Consider the following 20,251-nt stretch of genomic DNA (forward strand, 5'->3'; position numbering starts at 1 on the left):
GGTGTTCAACGTTCTAAATCTACAAAAAGAAGCAATATTTTTGTCATCTAAAATATCAAAGTAGGTTTCGAAATTTGTACTATTTTTGAATAATTTATAATTTAGAGCTTTTGGAGAATTCTGTACAGTAGCATACCATGTCTGTCTGAACTGGTCAGTTAATCTTAATTTAACAGTATCGTACAACCAGTTTTACTTATAAAATATTTAGAGTTCCATATATCTGATAGTCCACAATTATCAAGCACAGATTTTACATTCTTACACCAAGCTATATTTCCATTATAACTACCAGTAGCAAGATTGTATAGAATAACAGGAAGTTTCTTATTTTCCCCAGTTACAAGCTTTTCCCAATAATTAATAGTACGTAATTTAATAAAAATATCCAGTGGGAATCGGCCAAGTTCCCCATATATCATATAATCCGGCGTGGATTTTTTAAGATTAAGCAGTAATTTACAAAATTTTAGATGAACACGTTCTATAACAGAGGTGTTACCCATTCCCCAGACTTCACACCCGTATAATAATATAGGCTTAACTACTTTGTCAAATAATTCTAGTTGACATTTAATATTCAAATTATGTAATCTCCCCTTTTTTAGAATATCGTACATAGCCCTTGTTGCTTTATCAGCCTGTGCCTTTTTTGCTTTTGTGAAACTTTCTGTTCTAGAAAATAATACACCAAGATATGTAAATTCTTCAACAATATCTAACTCAATATCAGCATATTTAAAACTAACATTTTTTCCACCAAGTGACGTTACTTTTCGTGTCGTCAGTTTTTTTCTTTATTGATGACATATTTTAAAAGAGTTCTTCTTCCCTCTTATGAAGCTTAAAATCTATGGTCATGACAACATACTTTGCATTGGAATATTTTAAAAGACTATATATACAAATAAAAATTGTGTAAAAAAGCACCATCCTACATTTTATGTCTCTGTACTCTTTATTTATAATGGACTCCATTTGTCTTTTCACAATGATTGGTGAGATTTGAACATCGTATAAACACCTTTGACATAATTTACAGCATCCCTTATATCAAGTATACATAGCATTGTTACTTTATGTCAGGGGTTAAAGAGAATGGCATATCTTATAAAAAGGCTGAAAAACACAACAGGTAAGTAGTTTCCCATAAAAAAAAAAAGAGAAATCAAGTTTGTCTACGTTTGAATTTACAAAATATTATCTATTGAAGTTATTCTCATTAAAATTAAATCTTATGTTGCATGTTAACAGATCATCATCGATTTTTAAAGTATCATAACGCTTAAAAGATGCGTCTCCTTTTGATAAAGTGAATTCTTATAATATTTCAATTAATTAATATCATTGTATCCGGACAGAAGAACCAATCGGATACTTACATGATGGCTCATTAACTATCATCATTGAATAATTCATTTGTGGGCTTCAAATATCATTTCATAGAATTAATACAATATAAGTGCAAGAAAGACTGACAGTCTTGTGCGTCTGAGGTTCTGAAATGTAAGTTTTCAATTTATTATTTACATTATGCATTTGTATTTTTCATGATTAGGTTGATGCTAAGTGTATTAGAATAATTTTGAGAAAATTTAACATTTGCATCTGATATCTTCTTCCAGTCTATTAATGTGTTTCCAATTTTACTGAATTTAAAACATGCATCAATAATTTTATTCGTTTGTTCCTCCCTGGTTGTGATTTTACTCCAAGTAACTTAACAACTGCTACATGTGTAAACGAATTGAAGGAATTTGTCTTTACCTTTCGAATTAAGTGTTTCACCATTTTTACTTACCACTTATTATCATATGTCATGCTTATATTTTACTTTTTACTTTTGATAACTTTTTTTGACATCCCTACATACACATTTTGGTTAAGTCTGCATCTATTTAATGTATATGCCTTTTAATCATAAAACACGTCGTTGTCACTGTGTGTTAAGGAAACCTTTTTGATAAATATATCATCGAACAAGTTGTACTGACTGTTTATTAAAGTTCTGAGTAGGTGTCCGTGAAACTTAAGTGTGTGCCATTTGATTAGGGATTTTCCGTTTCAATTTTTTTTTTGAGTTCAGTATTTTGTGATTTTAACTTTTAACGATTACTTTTTTTGTTTTTATATAGTGCTATGAATGAAATCGTGGGCATCAATCTCTCTTTGGACTACATAGGAGCGTTACCCCGTATCTTGTGGTCTAAGTAATGTCTTATAAGCTTTTTATGATTTTCTTTGTTGAATTTTATGCTGATGTGGAGGTTTAGGCGTAAGATACCAAGGCTACGAATTGACTTGTGATGATATTGGATTAGATCATTTGCGATGGTGCAGCCCATGTATTTATATTTGACGCTTTCATGCTCCAGAGTATGATTGTTATGCTTTTAATTACACCTTATGTAAGAATCCTGGGTTTTGATTGATTGATAGCAAGTGTATTTTTCACCAATTGACTGTTATCAAATGAATATCGTTCATTTTTTAACGCCGCCGGGGTATATGCAAAAAGGATATGCCTTTTTTACCCTCTCTGCCGTGGTATTTGCCAAAAAATACTTTATCCGACTGGACGCTTGTAACGTTTCGATCATCAATACGTTTTTGAAAGTTAACATTCGGTGTAATTTAACAGATATAGCATGTTCTTGAGGGTTATTTGCGAAAAATACCAGTCTTGAGAATGAATTCCCTCGCCTTACGACTCGCGAAATTTAACATTCTCTCGACTGGTATTTTTCGCAAATACCCCTCCTTAACATGATATATCTGTTTTATAATTCCACTTGATTATGTTTTCTTTTATGTGACTTCGTTTTTCAATTTTGTGCAGATCGTTTTTGTGATCGGCTGGCTTCAAGATTGTTTGTGTTATTGTCAATTAATTCAAGTGCATGGTTGTGTATTTCTTGATTATTTTTTTTATCCTTGTACAATGCTGAAGAGGTTGAATGAGTTTTTTTTTTACTTCTGCATATTTCTTGATGTTACTGGTTATTATATCTTCTATCATTTTACGAAAGATGTAACGGATAATAGCATATATGGTATGTATTTCTCACCTTTCGTGTATGCCGGTTTGACATTTGTAGTTCGCCAGTCATCGGTTATTTATCCGGTCTTTTTATCCATTGTGAATGATGGTTGTGATCAGAGTAATTTTGATAACTATATATATAGCTCCTTAAGTATCATTAATTTGATTTCGTCTAGCACAACATTCATGTGAGGGATGGGCTTTTTAAGTTGTTTACCACTCCATTATTAATTATGATAATATTTTGGCTGTCTAAACATTGTTTTCGTATTTCTGTCGTGAGTCGGAATCGGAGAGGCATAGTTTTAGGATTATAGTACCGGTATAATAGATTACTTAGAGATCTGTAACTGCCTTTTTGTTGGATTCGTGATAATATTAGTTCACAGTTCGTGTGGAGTAATGATTTTTCAGAGCTTAGTCAATTTTTGGCTTTGACGACACCACTCCACGTTTTATTTCCCTTTTTATCCTTTCGATCAATGCAATAATCTGGTAGCAATTTTTGGTTGTCTGTAAGTAATTATTCTAGCAGTGTTTCTTATATAACATTACAACTGGATTTGTTATATACATTAAAGATTTTGACTTGGTGGGGATTTTTTTAAAATTATTTATGGACTAACAGATAACAACTGGAGTTTAAAACATTTAAGATCCTTATTGATATACACTTGAAGTAAGAATTGTGTGTTCTTCGTCTTACATTTTCTTCTTTTGGTGCTTTACTGATTTCAGGTGTGCCTTCTTGTAGTTATGTAAAACTATTGATTGGAATAGTTGTCTGTCGACCCTTACCACGAGGAATTGTAGTTTTAACTTAAAAGAGTTTTCACAAATCATACAGATGTTTCCATCATCCAGAAGGGAAACGAACAGTTGTCAGTTGATATGAACTCATTAATCTGAAGTACCGCAGTAAATGGCTCTGTTGTCCCAGCTCATTGCAAATCAAATATTCCGCAGGGGTATTTGGTGCCGTCATTATGTTGGTTCTGGGTTTGGATTTACGGCACTTTCGTTTGCTATAATAAGAACACTAAACCTGATTTGATTTGATTTTGATTTTGGTGTTTTAACGCCACTTTATAGCACCGCATTTAGGCTATTTCATGGCGGCCAGTTTTTATTGGTGGAGGAAGCCGGAGTTCCCGGAGAAAACCGACTGAACATGATGGTACAGATTTACATTCATAATGATAAGTTGATTTTAGCCTAAGTATTTATGTTTATAAGCAGGTTATATCCAGTTTGTAACTCTTCATTTTCAAAACTTGTAATAGTTTCATTTGCCATGTTCCTTTGTATTCTTTGAGTTTGGTGTTTATCTATATAGTATAATAATTTTTCCCTTTTTTTATGGAAATATTACATGCTGCTGTCCTAAGATCAATAAAAAGTCGGTAATACCTTCTGATTGCTTTGCTGCATCTTTGACTAATGACATCAACACTGTCAAATGTTCCAGCGATGAACAAATATTCTAGTAGTAACTCTCTGTTTTGGCATGCCTTTGTATTGTGTCAAAGAACTTTTTCTTCGAATTTTTTACAGAAAATTTGTAATACGTGACTAAATAAAGACATTTAGATTAATAAATCGCAGAATATTCTATGTTGACAATGAAGTGTTTGGGGAAAAATAAAGCCTATCATATTATGCAGCTTTTAATTACAGAAAATCACTATCGGAATATTGCAGTAACGTCTAGTCGGAAAAGTATATAAAAAAGGTGACCAAAATAATCCCGTAAGACTGTATGTAAATTGAATTGTTAATGTATAATGCATTTACATTTTACAGCTAAGCACAGAAATGTTGACATTAGAGGTGAACAATGTGTAGCCTGATATCTGATTAAATAAAACATCGAATCGGGATTCAAACATCAGACATTCCTCAAAAACAAATAAGATATGAACACAGATAACATATGCGATTAAAGAATTATAATGCTTGGTGTGTCTGAGTATTATCATTGAATGTACTTCTTATAGATAATGCCTCATTGAATCCTGGCATATTTCAAAAAGTTGTTTCATATAAATTATTGCAAATATGTTATTCTTGTATTCAACTTTAAACAGGATTTACTTCTGTACCACAGCCTAGTTAGGCTTAGGCTTAGGCTTCAGATAGGGTAAGAAGTTCACAAAGTTTACCATTCTCTTTATTTGTCTTTGTGTTATTATAACCAGGAAGATGTGGAAAGTTGGGACTTACAAATAAATCAATTTGAGACAATATAATTTAAGTGCTAAACTAAAGTGACAATTTTGTTTATCCGTCTATCTAACCTTTTATATTTCTTTGTGTTTAATTAATTCTATTGTTAAATATATGTTTGTCGTAATGGAGATCCATCTGACGATGACATGTTAATCCGTTGGACACTTAATAGTTATCCCATAAGGACTCAGAGGGTGATCTTACACTGACACACCAAGTCCGAATGGGATAACTATTTTACATCCCAGCTGTTTTAGATTAGACGAAAAACCATTTACAATTCATAAAATCTAGTTTAGAACGCCACACAACAATTATTATATACTTTATATATTACTATATGATGTTTACCCTTTATGACCCCCTAACACAATGAGTAGATATCAAACAATGTCAACTCGCCCCACTGGCCAATCGTCCCACACTATATCGCCACTTTCTGAAAAAATCGCCCCACTCTTGTAAATAAAGGCAACAGTAGTATACCGCTGTTCAAAACTCATAAATCCAGGGACAAAAAAAAAATCGGGGTAACAAACTAAAACCGAGGGAAACCCATTAAATATAAGAGGAGAACAACGACATAACACCGAAACGTAACACACACAGAAACGGACCAAGCATCAGACAAAACACCACGAGAATAACAAATATAACATGAAAACCAAATACATGAATTTGGGATAGACAAGTACCGTGCCACGTCTGATCTCAATATCTCAAAAATAAGAGAAAACACAAACGACTCAACGTTAAAATGCAAGACACACAGAAACGAACAATAATATAACAATGGCCATCTTCCTGACTTGGTACAGGACACTTTTAAAGGGGAATAAAAGTGGTGGGTTGAACCTGGTTTTGTGGCATGCCAAACCTCGCACTTTAATGGCAAAGTTAAATATAACATTGAAATGACAACATAATATTACAGGAATACAATACAAATAAATAGGAGAACATATTAGACAAAGAAAAACATGATTAATAGATAACAAAAAGCATCAGGTTTAAAATTCAATACGCCAAAAACGCGCCTTGTCCACACAGGACTTACAAGTGACGCCCAGATATAAAAGATCGAAAGTGAAAAAAGTACAAAGTCGTACAGCACTGGAGATAAAAAGTTGAAAAGGTTTCGCCAAATACGGCATTGTTTTTATGCCCGGGATAAGAATATTCTTATTATATAGAACAATTCATGCTATTGCAAACAGTAAATTTTATCAAATGAATATGAAAGAGATATACATAAAGAAACTGAAGTATTAACTAATTACAGAAAACTAAACCAGAATACATAACGCCCAGATATAAAAGATCGAAAGTGAAAAAGGTACAAAGTTGTACAGCACTGAAGATCAAAAGTTGAAAAGGTTTTGCCAAATACGGCATTGTTTTTATGCCCGGGATAAGAACATCCTTATTATATAGAACAATTCATGCTATTGCAAACAGTAAATTTTAACAAATGAATATGAAAGAGATATACATAATGAAACTGAAGTATTAACTAATTACAGAAAACTAAACCCGAATACATAATGCTATTAAAGTTTAACACAGAATAGACACACCCGAATCAGTCCAGGCGTCAACGTAATTACAAAAATGTGACGTCACATACGATGGCGAAAAGGTACAAACGTTATGCCACATTTGAATTTATGAAATTTAGAAACAGCATGACGTCACATATGAAAAACTATCAAAGTGAGATAGAATTAGGATTGATTTAAAATTATATCAGAACTAAATACTGATAATTAATTTAAACAAAATGCATATTGCAATACTTATTAATAGCAATTAACTGTAATATATATGTCCAGTTTGTTATGAATCCAACTTCAAACGTAAATAATCGTACAAAATTTAATATAATTAATAAAGGCGGTGATTAATTTTTCTATCCGTAACACCTAAATATAATAAAAAGACGTCAACACATTTGACAAAATCCGATGAGAATTACAAATAAAACATTAAACATGTAAACTAAATACATGAATTTGGGATAAAAAAAAAAGTACAGAAACACGTCTTATAGTAATGCGAATTCACATTCAGCAAACCGACTCGCCCAACTTTAAAAAAGTGTAAAATCAAATTGAACAATCAGTCTGACAACTCATTTATTTAACGAAAAGGGTTTAAATCCCACTGAGTAAAGGTCTGCCAACTCGCCCCAGTTATAAAAATATCTTGCTTCATTCAAGTATGTTAAATTTCTGATAGTTTGTATCCAGTCGTCCTGGTGAAGTGGTATGTATCGTGGCTTGATATGCTAAAGGTCTTGAGTTCGAATCCCAGCATATACACTGGATTTTTTCTACGTGAATTTTGATAGATAGTCTTCTCCGTATAATTAATTATAAGTTTTATACTGGATTAGACATTCCCGCTAAAATGTTACAGAACAAGGGAAAGCATGCATAACAAAGAAACTTAAACTGGGGTGATCTGGTAGGGGTGATCCGGCTCAGATCACCCCTGTGAGAACAAAGGAGCTGGGATGTAATATTCCTTACCTATAGTAATGGAGATCCCTCTGACGATGACAAGTTAATCCGTTGGACACTAATCCTTACCTATAGAAACTGATTTTATATATGCTTTGGTATGTTATTTTGTGGTCAGTTTAGGTCTTAGGTCTGGTACTGTCCGGACCTTGCTAATAAAGTTTAAAGTATTGGTATTCCGTCTTTGACCTACTACAACACGGAAAACTCCCGGTTATATTATCTTGGTTCCATATGTGACTATTCTTATTGCTCCTTATTGCAAAGTGTACTTATAAAATCAAGGATATTGTCCCAGACAATATCACTGTATTCCCAAATTGTGTATTTAAAAAAGAGTAAATGGTTTTAAATTCTTCTTTTCCTTTTTAATTGAATATCAGCTTTCCGAGAAGGCTACTCGTTGAAGAGCCTTACCAATAATCATTTTTTCATGATTATACCAAATTCCGTCCTCATTTATAATAAAACCTTAATGCTCAAGTGACTCTACTTCTGTGATAATATTTAATATTATAAAAAAATGGTGGGTGTTAATGTTTGTGGTGCTAATATTTTAGATTGTCATTATTTGTATTTCGTTATGGTTAATTTAATCTTTCTGTCGCTTCATATTAGTTACCAACAACTATATAAATTGACGTGTAGTCAGCACATAGTTTAATTTCACATTAAAAGAGGGACGAAAGATACCAAAGGGACAGTCAAACTCATAAATCTAAAACAAACTGACAACGCCATGGCTAAAAATGAAAAAGACAAACAGAAAAACAATAGTACACATGACACAACATAGAAAACTAAAGAATAAACAACACGAATCCCACCAAACACTAGGGGTGATCTCAGGTGCTCTGGAAGGGTAAGCAGATCCTGCTCCACATGTGGTACCCGTTGTGTTGCTTATGTGATTACAAATCCGGTAAATAGTCTAATTCGGTAGGTCACATTCATGAAAGGGAATGGGATTGTAGTTACGACGTAAGGAACATATCCGATATCATTTGTGAAACGGTTATTCCATAACGGTCAACCAACTCGTGATGGCGTCTGTAAAATTTACGAAGGGATGATTTCAACTTCACCATTTGGAACTCTTGGTTTAATAGCTTCCTTGTGAGCAGTAACCCTCTATCAAGAAAATCATGATAGGAAATGCAAGCACGGGAATATCGTATCAATTGGGAGATATATACCCCGTATGCAGGTGCTGCTGGAATGTTGCTACTTAGAAATGGAAAGTTCACAATTGGAAAGCTGAAGTCATCACTTTTGTCGTAAAGTTTTGTTTTCAACCGACCTTCATTGTCAATTTCTAGATGTAAGTCAAGATATGAAGCCGACTTAACTGTATCTGTAGTATCCTTTATCTCCAATTCGATGGGATAGATGCGTTCCACATAGTCACCAAATTTTGAATTGTTTAGTGAAAGAACGTCATCTATATAGCGGAAAGTAGAGTTAAAGGATATTGCTAACTTCTTATCTTTCTTCTTAAGAAGTTTCTTCATGAAGTCAGCCTCATAATAATAAAGAAACAAGTCGGCAAGTAGAGGGGCACAGTTTGTTCCCATTGGGATGCCGACAGTCTGTTGAAAAACACGTCCTCCGAACGTTACAAATATGTTGTCAATCAAGAAATCATGTTGTCAATCAAGAAATGTCATTAACTGTCTGACTCATGTATGGTTATGATATATAAGAAATAGAATGGTACTCAAGATGGACCCTTGAGATACCCTAGCTGTTGGTCTATTTTCCACCAATGTCAATTTGTTGCCTTCTTGAATTAAAATAAATCTAAAACCAAAGTATCAATGCTCCATTAATTCCCATTCATTTAGCTTACAATGTGCCAAACTCGGTTAAATGCTCGACTTATGTCGAATAAGATTATCCTACCTCTTTTCCTGCATCCGATGATTTTCCAAAATTATCGGTTTACTGTCGAATCACCATGGATAAAACAAGACTGGAATTGAGTGATTTTGCTACAAGAGAATTTGGGATAATGAAGATAAAAATGTATTTGAAAATTAGCCTCACCATTGTCTTCACAGTCAGTATTTAATAGCAAAGATATTTGTCTATAATTCAGTAAAATGTCTTTGCCATCTTTATTTTATAGACTGGTATAATATTTGCTAGTTTCTGCACATCTGAAAAGCTTCCTGTCAACAGAGATCGATTCAAAAATTAATTTTGTAAACGAATATTTCAAGACACTTGCTATGGACCTCAGAAGTCTTGATTTGATTATATCAATTGTGTGTAATGTAAATAGATATATTTCGAACTTTTATTTACGAAAGTTTCATCGTAGTTGATATTTTTTTGCAGACTTATTTCTTTGAACTTGAAAAAAATAGGGGAACCATTTTCACTCATATTTTCCTTATCATTGAACTTGAATCGTAATTTGGTATATAGTCTATGTACCATTGGTTAGACTACCATCCTTTTGCAGTGTATAGAAGAGTTGTTATGTTTTGTTGTATATACATAACTCTTTTTTATTTTTTATTGTGAGTAAAAGATGAAGAAATTCCTATAACTTTATGTAAATTGTAAGTAGATTAAGTTGAGTTTGGTCCTGGGTGATTTATACTGATTAATGAAAGGTTTAAAATTAAATTATACGGATGAAGGAGTTTCATTCATAATTTTTTTGCGGCATTTCACGATTAAGCATTTATTCTAATTAAAATAGAACTTTTTAAGGCAGTTTACAGTTTTACCAGTGATGGCATAATTCCATTTCAATTTTTATCTATGTAAAAAACGTAATTCACAATTGTAAATTAGAAAATCGAAATTTGAAATGTATCTTTTTCATTTTTAATTGAATAACAAATTTCAATATACGACTTCTGAATTTTATCAAACACACAGTTTTATGATATTCTTATCTTACGCCCTGTTGCGACATTGTTGTTTGCTGATACCAGTACAAGGAGGATCAGTATCTATTCTTGGTCCCTTTGTTTACAATTTTAAAATCTTTAATTTTAAACATTCATAGCTCTTTTTTTTTCTGAAGTCAAAATATCTTAAACTGGCAAAATGTACCTTACTTTTTAAAAATTCATGCATTTGTATTATTATTCAAGATTGCTAGTTTGAAAATGATCTGCAATGAACACCAGATTTTTAGCTTTTATTTGATACCACAATTACCAAAACATTCTACGTATTTTGATAGTTACACCCATGCACAAGAACTATTTTGTTTAAAATATGTTATACATTCTAACGAGTTCGAAATAAGCAGTGTTAAATAATGGCAACAGTAGTATACCACTGTTCGAAATTCATAAATCGATTGAGAAAAAAACCCAAACCCGGGTTACAAACTAAAACTGAGGGAAACACATCAAATATAAGAGGAGAACTACGACACAACAGAAACACAACACTAAAATGTAACACACACAGAAACGAACTATAATATAACAATGGCCATTTTCATGACTTGGTACAGGACATTTAAAGAATAAAATGGTGGGTTGAACCTGGTTTTGTAGCTAGTCAAACCTCCCGCTTTTATGGCAATGTTAAATATAACAAATGACAAAAATGACAAGATTACATGACAGGACTACACATTACACCTACAATGCAAAAACTACAGAAAATGTTGATACCATTTTAGTTTTATCTATATAAGTTAGCAATGCTTTATCTTTTTTTAACTAGATGAACTACAAATAAAGGCAACAGTAGTATACCGCTGTTCAAAACTCATAAATCCATGGACAAAAAACAAAATCGGGATAACAAACTAAAACCGAGGGAAACGCATTAAATATAAGAGGAGAACAACGACATAACACTAAAATGTAACACATATAGACAAAATCCCACGAGAAAAACAAATATAACATATATATATAACATCAAAACCAAATACATGAATTTGGGATAGACAAGTACCGTGACACGTCTTATCGCAATGTGAATTTACACTCAAAAATAAGAGAAAACAAACGACACAACGTTATAATGTAATACACACAGAAACGAACTATAATATAACAATGACCATATTCCTGACTTGGTACAGGGCATTTTTAAAGGAAAAAATGGTGGGTTGAACCTGGTTTTGTGGCATGCCAAACCTCGCACTTTTATGGCCATGTGAAATATAACATCAAAATGACAACACAGGACTACAATATAAATAAATTGGAGAACACAATAGACAAAGAATCACACGAACAACAGCCAACAAAAGGCAACAAGTTCAAAATTTTAATACGCCAGAAGTGTATTTTGTCCACACAAGACCTATGTGTGACGCACAGATACAACAGTTTGAAAGCCGAAACGAGTACAAAGTTGAACAGCATCGAGGACCAAAAGATCAAAAAGGTTGTGCCAAAAACGGCAAGGGTTTTCCGTTAAGTTACCAGAAAATCCCTATAATTTAGAGTAATTTATACTTTTGCAAACAGTAAATTTAATAAAATGAATATTCAAAAGATGTACATGATAAAGCTGAAGTATTAACTAATTACAGGAAACAACTGAAATACATTTACATAACCAGACATTTGAAACACAAAAGTAGACACATCCGAATACGTATAAACCTCTACGCCAAGTGACGTCCTATTTGAAACTGAAAAATGACGAAAAAATGACGTCATTAGAATTAGTAAAACAGAGCATCAAAAAATGAAAAATGACGAAAAAATGACGTCATTAGAATTAGGATTAATTTAAGATTATATATTTGAACTAAATACTGATATTGCATTTAATAACAAAGCACATTTTAATTCTTATTAATATAAAACTGAGGTAGCAATTAACTATATTATAAAACTATGTCAGGTTTGTTATGAATCTAACTTCAAACGTAAAATATCGTACTGATTACTTTGAACGAAATCAAATCTGATAAATGAAGGCGGTGATTAATTTTCTTTACCATAACACAGAAATATAATAGAAAAGACATCAACACATTTGACAAAATCCGATGAGAATTACAAATATAACATTAAACATTTAAACTAAATACATGAATATGGGATGTATAAGTACCGTACCACGTCTTATAGTAATGCGAGTTCACACTCGGCAAAACAGTCACAATCGGGAATAAGTCACGTTTGGTAATTAAAAGATTAGACGACATTATGACAAAACACAATCTACCATGTGGTAAAAATGTCCTTAGCTAGTTTGGTCAACGAAACATCGTATGGATCCACCAAATCGTGATGGTGTCCATAAAATTTACGGAGTGTCAATTTTAATCTGTCCTCCTCATAACTTTGTTGGAGCAGTTTCTGCGTAAGGAGCACACTCCTGTATATGAAGTCCGTATAGTGTGAACAAGCACGTGAATAACGTATCAATTGTGATATGTAAACACCATACGAAGGGGCAGAGGGTATGTTACTGCTGAGAAATGGGAAATTGATAATTGGGAAGTTGAAATCGTCCCGTTTATCATAGATTTTCGTGTGAAGTCGTCCATCTACGTCAATATTGAGGAAAAGATCAAGGTATGAAGCAGTCCTTCTAGTATCAGTGGTATCCTTAATTTCAAGTTCACTTGGATATATGAGATGTAAGTATTGGCTGAAATATGGGTTATTCAATGATAGAACATCATCAATATATCGGAAAGTGAAATTAAAGAATTTCGCAAGGTGCTTTTTCTTTTTGTCTTTTAGAAGGTTCTGAATGAATTCTGCTTCATACGAGTACAAAAACAAATCAGCCAGCAGGGGTGCACAATTAGTACCCATTGGAATACCGACTGTCTGTTGAAATATAAATCCTCCAAACTCAACAAATATATTGTCGATCAAAAAGTCCAGCATTTTGATAATATCATCTTCTGTATATTTTCTGGGAGATTCAGTGTGATTTTTCACAAAATATGAATTATTGTAACCCAAAACAAGAAATTTGTATCTACGATTTCCATTTTTATAGAAAAAGCTCTGTTTTATGAGATGGTGTAGTCGATCTTTCAACTGAGCATGGGGAATAGTAGTATATAGCGTAGAAAAATCAAAAGTTTTTATGTTGCTGCAAAATTGCAAAGATTGTGATTGAAGGTTAAGCAGTAGATCTTTCGAATTTTTGAGAATCCACATCTGGTTAACACCACTGGTAGAATATATCTCCTCACAATATTTTTGAAGCCCATCTTTAACTGTCGAAAGAATAGTAGTCAGTACTTTAGAAAGATGTTTGGTTGAACATTTTGAAGACCCAGCTATGTATCGTTCTTTATATGGAGTTTTGTGTAATTTGGGTATCCAGTATATTGAAGGCAAGTTTTCTTCGTTTTCTTTGATGTTGATACCAAAAGAAAGAAGGACAGATTTATGATTTTGTAAAATTTCGTCCTTGGTAAATGATGTTAAAGAATATGTAGGATTACCAGTAGTTTTATCAATTCCAAGCTCTGTAGTGAGACATTGCAAATAATGTTTTTTACATTGTATAATGTTTTTTACATTATACAAATACTCTTCGCTGTTATCAACTTATTTGGAATAAATGACGAATCCTATCGTTTTAATCAATGCAGTGGAGAAGTGACCAATCCCGATAATTTATTTAAGCAATATGTGACGGCCTGTGGGTATGGATATCTTTGCAACAATAGTTTGGAAAATTCGACTGATTTGAATGTTCCCAGGAATCTAGGACCTTGTCCATCTTGTTCATGTGATAATGACTGCTTTTCTAGAAATGATTGTTGTCCTGATAAACTGTTTACTCGACCATGGACAGCATGTGAATCTACCTCTATTAATAGTCTATATGAAACTAATCTGGTCAAGTATCCTTTGATAGGTAACTGCCCTGCAAATGCTTTGCATGAGGATGCACTGTCATGTTATGACCCAGATAATCCTTTCACTGCGTCCACATATCAATACAGACATACACCGGTGAATTCCAATCAAACTCAACTGTCTTATAAGAACATTTTCTGTGCTTTATGTCATGCAGAAGACCCGGCAGATTTAGACAAATGGAATGTATACATCAGCAATAGCAGCTGTGAACCAAAAGTGTATAACATTGAGTCTTCGTTCTCCTTTTCTGAATTAGCCGATCCTAGATTTCATACGTTTTGTGATACATGGTATATACCCAAGTCTTACAATGTAGTTCCCCATTGTGCTAGTGAAGATAAAATCATATATAACGATTGCAATATAACAGGAACTTGGACAGCTTATAACGTTGACATATACCATGCTTGCCGCTCAGGCTATGGTCCATCTTTTCGATTATACAGTAACATATTTTGTTTTATGTGTAATCCACCTAGTAGACAACACGTTCCGCTCATATCTTCTTGCAATTCAAACATATTTAATACAATGTATGGGAAAGATCTTTTCACTTTGTGCAACAAAGAAGAATTGTCATCTATAACTTTTCCATACAAAAATGTATTTTGCTACCTCTGTAACTTGGTAATGAAGGATGACCTACTTTACAAACCTTTTTCTGTGACAGACAATGAGTTTCTCTTAGGAAAGTCAATCGTTTACACTTATAAAAATATTCAGCTGAACAATTTGGATCATCTTGTAAAAGAATACGCCGATGTTTCTACAGATTTGCCTGTTTTATATGACAAAACTTGGTTGATTTTGAATGGTGTTCATTACAATCTGTCGTCTCTACTACTGACAAAAGTTTTATCAGCTCCAACAAATATTTGCTATAAGAATCTTCTTCCTCGTAACATTCATAACTTAACCACACAGAACTGCGGCTGTGATCCGAAATGTCTTTTTACCAATGAGTGCACTTGTTGTGTGGATGTTTCAATATCATACCCATTAGAGTGCTTCAATTCATTATTTGTAGTAACAAATGGATGTTATGGTTATAAACACATTGGCAAACCGTATTTTTCAACTATCAAGTTTCTCTGTGAATCAAATACCGTTTACGGATCTCTTCCAGTAGTCTTTGATGGGATAGACTACAAGAATATTTTCTGTTATATTTGTAACAGCGATTATAAAGTTGTGAATGATACACTTGTTGTTCCTTCCGGCTATTACATCAGAGATACGATTATCACATGTGCCAAAACTATTCATTTGTCGTATAGCGTCACATTCGATGATATATTAACACATGCACGAAATTCGAGGTGTAAATTTACATTCGAAACAAAAGACGATACTCCAAGAGGATGTGTAAAGTATCATCGCCAACGTTGTGATTTATCGCCTGATGTACCCATAGAATTATATGAAGTCTGTCATAGATTGTCGGATGAAAATCTGTATCCATATGCTCAGTATAAGAATGAGATTTGTTATATTTGCGATAACTATGACAGAATGAAATCTTTAAATGACACAATACAAACATGTAGTGTCGCTAATGGTAACACACCACTTGCAAGCGCGTGCTATGATTTGCCGATGTCACAATCAGACATCATATTTCCGTACAAGAACTCCTTTTGTAAACTTTGTAATCAGGAATGTTTTCCTAATTGTCATTTCGATGAACCGATTCCACCAGTGTCAGACTGTCTAGGTGATGTGAGTGCAATTGGTATCGTGGATCCCCCATCTTTACGACAAGTTTTTGGAATTCCGGTGGAAGAGACTAGCATAAATCAAGAAGAATCACACGTCGTTCTTAATTATACACAAATGTTTGATAGGATAAATGTAAGTGAAATAATTTCAGGCTGTTTTATCTATAATACTAAAATAACGAGGTCCAATTTGTCAGCCGTCATCGGGTAAAAACGACAAATCAAAGAATTCAACTTTACATATAGCTAATATAGGACAATGGTGTAGATTAAAAATTACACCACTCCAGACCCTCTTGTTTTCCACATAATTAATATTGCCAATAATTAACAAGTTCCGGGTCGAATCCGATACCGATATCAATAGTATATTATCTTATCATTTACGTTCCGCATCTGACAGGCGCACCATAAAAGTTTAACGGTGTATTCAGTATTTTGCTATATACACGGGTCATAATCACAGGGTTGACACTACTTAATTCAATCATTGTCAAATTGTTCCCCATTGTAGTATTTTAATCAGTAAGACTTTCTAAGATAACAATACGAATATTAAAAATCTGGACTTAAAATAAGGCGTATAGGTATAGTTTTCAATGTGTTAGCGGGCATGACGTAAAACAGCTAATCAAAGAATTCAGCTTTATTTATAACTAATATAGGACAATGCTGTTGATTAAAAAATACTCCATTCCAGGACCTTTTGTTTTCCAAATAATTAATATTACCAATAATTGATAAGTTCCAGGTCGATGGGTTTACACAGAAAGAGTTTGAAAGCAGAGAAAACTGTGTATCTTATAATCGGCATGACTTTATCAGATGACAATACCAATACTAAAATCAGGCTTACGCATAGTTATATACTTTAATTCAGTCACGGACCCGCGATATCACGGATGTGTTCTAGTTTTATATAAGATTAAGAATTCTAATATTTTGGCAATAAAAAAACAGTAGTTATTGAAACCATTGGAAAAAATATGATCACAAACAAAAGACAAAATTTCAGACAACAAACTCCCCAGTACTATGCAATAACAAAACAACTGAAAAACCTTTTGTTAAATTTGGTTTATCAATCTGTAATATTAGCTAATGCAATCTCAAACGTGCCTCGTATTATGAGTTAGTTTGAAGTGTAAGTGTAGTTGTATTTTTTCCAGTGATGAATTTAGAAATAACTTTAAGTCTATCGAATGAGAAATTCTTCAAAACACTCTGTGTTATTGAAAATATGTAACCTCTATTTACATATAATTCACAATTATGAGTAAATATGGGTATTCAGTAAATACTTTAAAATTATCGGATTTCTTTCTCACTGTTGTGATCGTATCTATTTCATTAAACTTCAAGTAAACTTCAGATGCAATTAGGTCTGCTTCAGTCTGTGAAAGCTGTAAATTTGAAATGGGTGTCTGGTGACTAACTTCACAACGAACAAATGTTTTCTGTGTGCTTCGGTTTCAAATTATTAGTAAAACTTGCCTTTCGAGTAAAGAAAATATTCAAAAGTTAAGCATTTCGTTGATATATGTTTACTGTAACAAGAAAGCTTCGCAAGTGTTGGAAGTGGAAGTAATTTCTTCATACGATTCAATGTCACAAAAGCTTTATATATAATATAAGAGTTATATCACAAATATATCATTAATCGTATCAACAATTGCACCTACATTTTTGTATTTTTCAGCATAAATATCGACCCATTACATGTTTTCCTGGACGCATGTTAACACCAGATGGATGTAAGGTACGTGACATGATGGAGAAAGCTGGAGAATACGTAATCATGGTGAAAACAGTAGGCAGAGTCATCAACAAGAACAACTACGGATCTAAAATTCTATCAACATTAGAAATATTTTTTAGAAACGAGATGGCGGTATTCTTGAGAAATGAAAGATATTTTTTAAGAGAAATAAGAATGTACTCAGACATTGCTTGTAAGTCGGTTTACAGTAAGGCTTCAGATACTATCGTCAACTACACGATTTTCACTAAGATAACTATTTCACCACTTGACATAATTTACACATTAAAAGGTCGAATAGAAAATGAACTAATATCGATTAATAACAAAATTCTAAATAAAACTGTATTCACTTTATGTGGACAATATAAAAAGTGTATAGAAAACGTTCCTTTATATTCAGTAGAATACTCGACAAATAAGTTTTTAGCATTAACAAACATGTCTTTTTGCAGATATGAACATGAGAGCAAACGACTTTCCTTTCACACTCCAATTACCTATATAACAGAACTACTCACATGTCGTCATGTTGAATTTACAATGAAAGAATGTATCGTTGATGAACAAAATGGGATACTAAGTATTCGTTCACCTTCAATGACTCTTTACCCAGGAATGTATTTAATACGAAGAGGCAATACCGTAAGCTTCTGTCTCGATCGTCTCCTCGCATACTCTATCAATGTGCCTTTTGTTAACCAACCCGTGGATGAAACTTTGCGCATGCTTACTCTTATTTGTAGTTTGACATCTTTGGTGTGTCTATGTTTAACATTTATGACATACTGTAAGTTCGCAATACTTCGAACATTACCAGGAAAAAACTTGATGGCGCTTGTTTTTAATTTATTCGTGGCTCAGTTTATCTTTATAATGGGCAATAACATGATAGAGAATCAATCATTATGCAAAATAATTGGAGTATTACAGCACCTGTTTTGGCTTGCCATGCTGTTTTCTTTCATAGTAACCTGCTTTCATATGTTTAGAGTATTCAATACAATGCAATGTAGACAAACATTTCCACTTCGGACATTCAATAAGTATATCATCTTTATCTACAGTGTTCCCGTTGGAATAATAGGACTTTCCATAGTGATTTCCTTGTTAATCTATGACGATATGGGATATGGGGGGCAAATGTGTTTTATTTCTCATGAGTATTTAAGATGGAGTGCATTCATATTTCATATCCTTCTCACAATGTTTCTTGACTCATTATTTCTTGCATTAACAATGTACCGAATCATGTCTACCAAGAAAGTATCGTCGTCAAATCAGGAAAGAAACAATGTGTTAATATTCTTTAAGCTATTTGCAATAAGTGGTGGCTTATGGGGTTTTCAGATTTTAGATGCCTTTTTGGATTTCTCTATGTTTTCGTATGTAATCAGTGTTCTCAACTGTTTCCAGGGTTTATTTATCTTCATAAGTTTTGTATTAAATAAAAGAACGCTTAAATTGATTGTACAAAGGAACGCACCGTTATCAGAAAATACGTCATCATCCAATAAGGAAGTGCGACGGCCATGTGCAATAAACGAGGATATTATGAATGGTAATACTGTGTATCTCAATACTGAGCAAACAGGTGTAACTGAGAATACTCATTTCTAAGTAATTGTTTACCACTTTCCCTTTTTGACCGAGCATGCATCTAGTTAGGAACTAGGTAACATGTATATCAAAATATATTTGACGCTGTTGAATGACTTTGTTTTCCAATGTGTTCGCAATACTTAGTTGTTTATCTTATCTGCGCAGATAATTTGTTTTGATTATTGTTTTCTTTGTTGTCAGTGTCTATTTATGTGATAATGTATAAATACCATGTATATATTTTATTGTGAAATGTAAACACTGATAACATAAAATTACTTTATCAAACACATCGTTTAGTTAAGGTTGAGATATTTTTCGGCCAAAAATTCTTCATGAGTCAGGATCACAACTTAGAAAATCCACAAGGATCTGTACCTTATCAGCTCCCTCTATAAACTCTTGTTGACTAATAGCACTGTCGGAGTTTTTGTCTAGCATTTTGAAGATTTTCTCCGCCATGTCCTCCGGTGATTTATATTCTTGTGGTACTTTGCCCGTCATTTTACATATAGCCTAAAAGACAAAAATGTTATGAACTACTTTTT

General features: G+C 32.9%; 1 protein-coding gene across 1 annotated transcript; it reads left to right on the forward strand.

Annotated features, from left to right (window-relative positions):
* The first annotated feature begins 15,562 nt into the window (after nucleotides 1-15,562).
* LOC143053092 (uncharacterized) lies at nucleotides 15,563-19,803 on the forward strand. The gene is made up of 2 exons (XM_076226160.1): nucleotides 15,563-16,475; nucleotides 18,042-19,803. Exons 1-2 carry the CDS (start codon nucleotides 16,137-16,139, stop codon nucleotides 19,719-19,721), a joined length of 2,019 nt encoding a protein of 672 aa, XP_076082275.1. The 5' UTR covers nucleotides 15,563-16,136; the 3' UTR covers nucleotides 19,722-19,803.
* The last annotated feature ends 448 nt before the right edge of the window (nucleotides 19,804-20,251 follow it).

This window comes from Mytilus galloprovincialis, chromosome 1, assembly GCF_965363235.1.
Source record: "Mytilus galloprovincialis chromosome 1, xbMytGall1.hap1.1, whole genome shotgun sequence".
NCBI lineage: Eukaryota > Metazoa > Mollusca > Bivalvia > Mytilida > Mytilidae > Mytilus > Mytilus galloprovincialis.

Bases quoted from the DNA above. Each gene is read 5' to 3' on its own strand.
- LOC143053092 (XM_076226160.1), top strand. From the start codon at position 16,137: ATGAAATCTTTAAATGACACAATACAAACATGTAGTGTCGCTAATGGT. The intron at 16,476-18,041 runs GTAAGTGAAATA...TGTATTTTTCAG, and splicing joins AAATGTTTGATAGGATAAAT to CATAAATATCGACCCATTAC.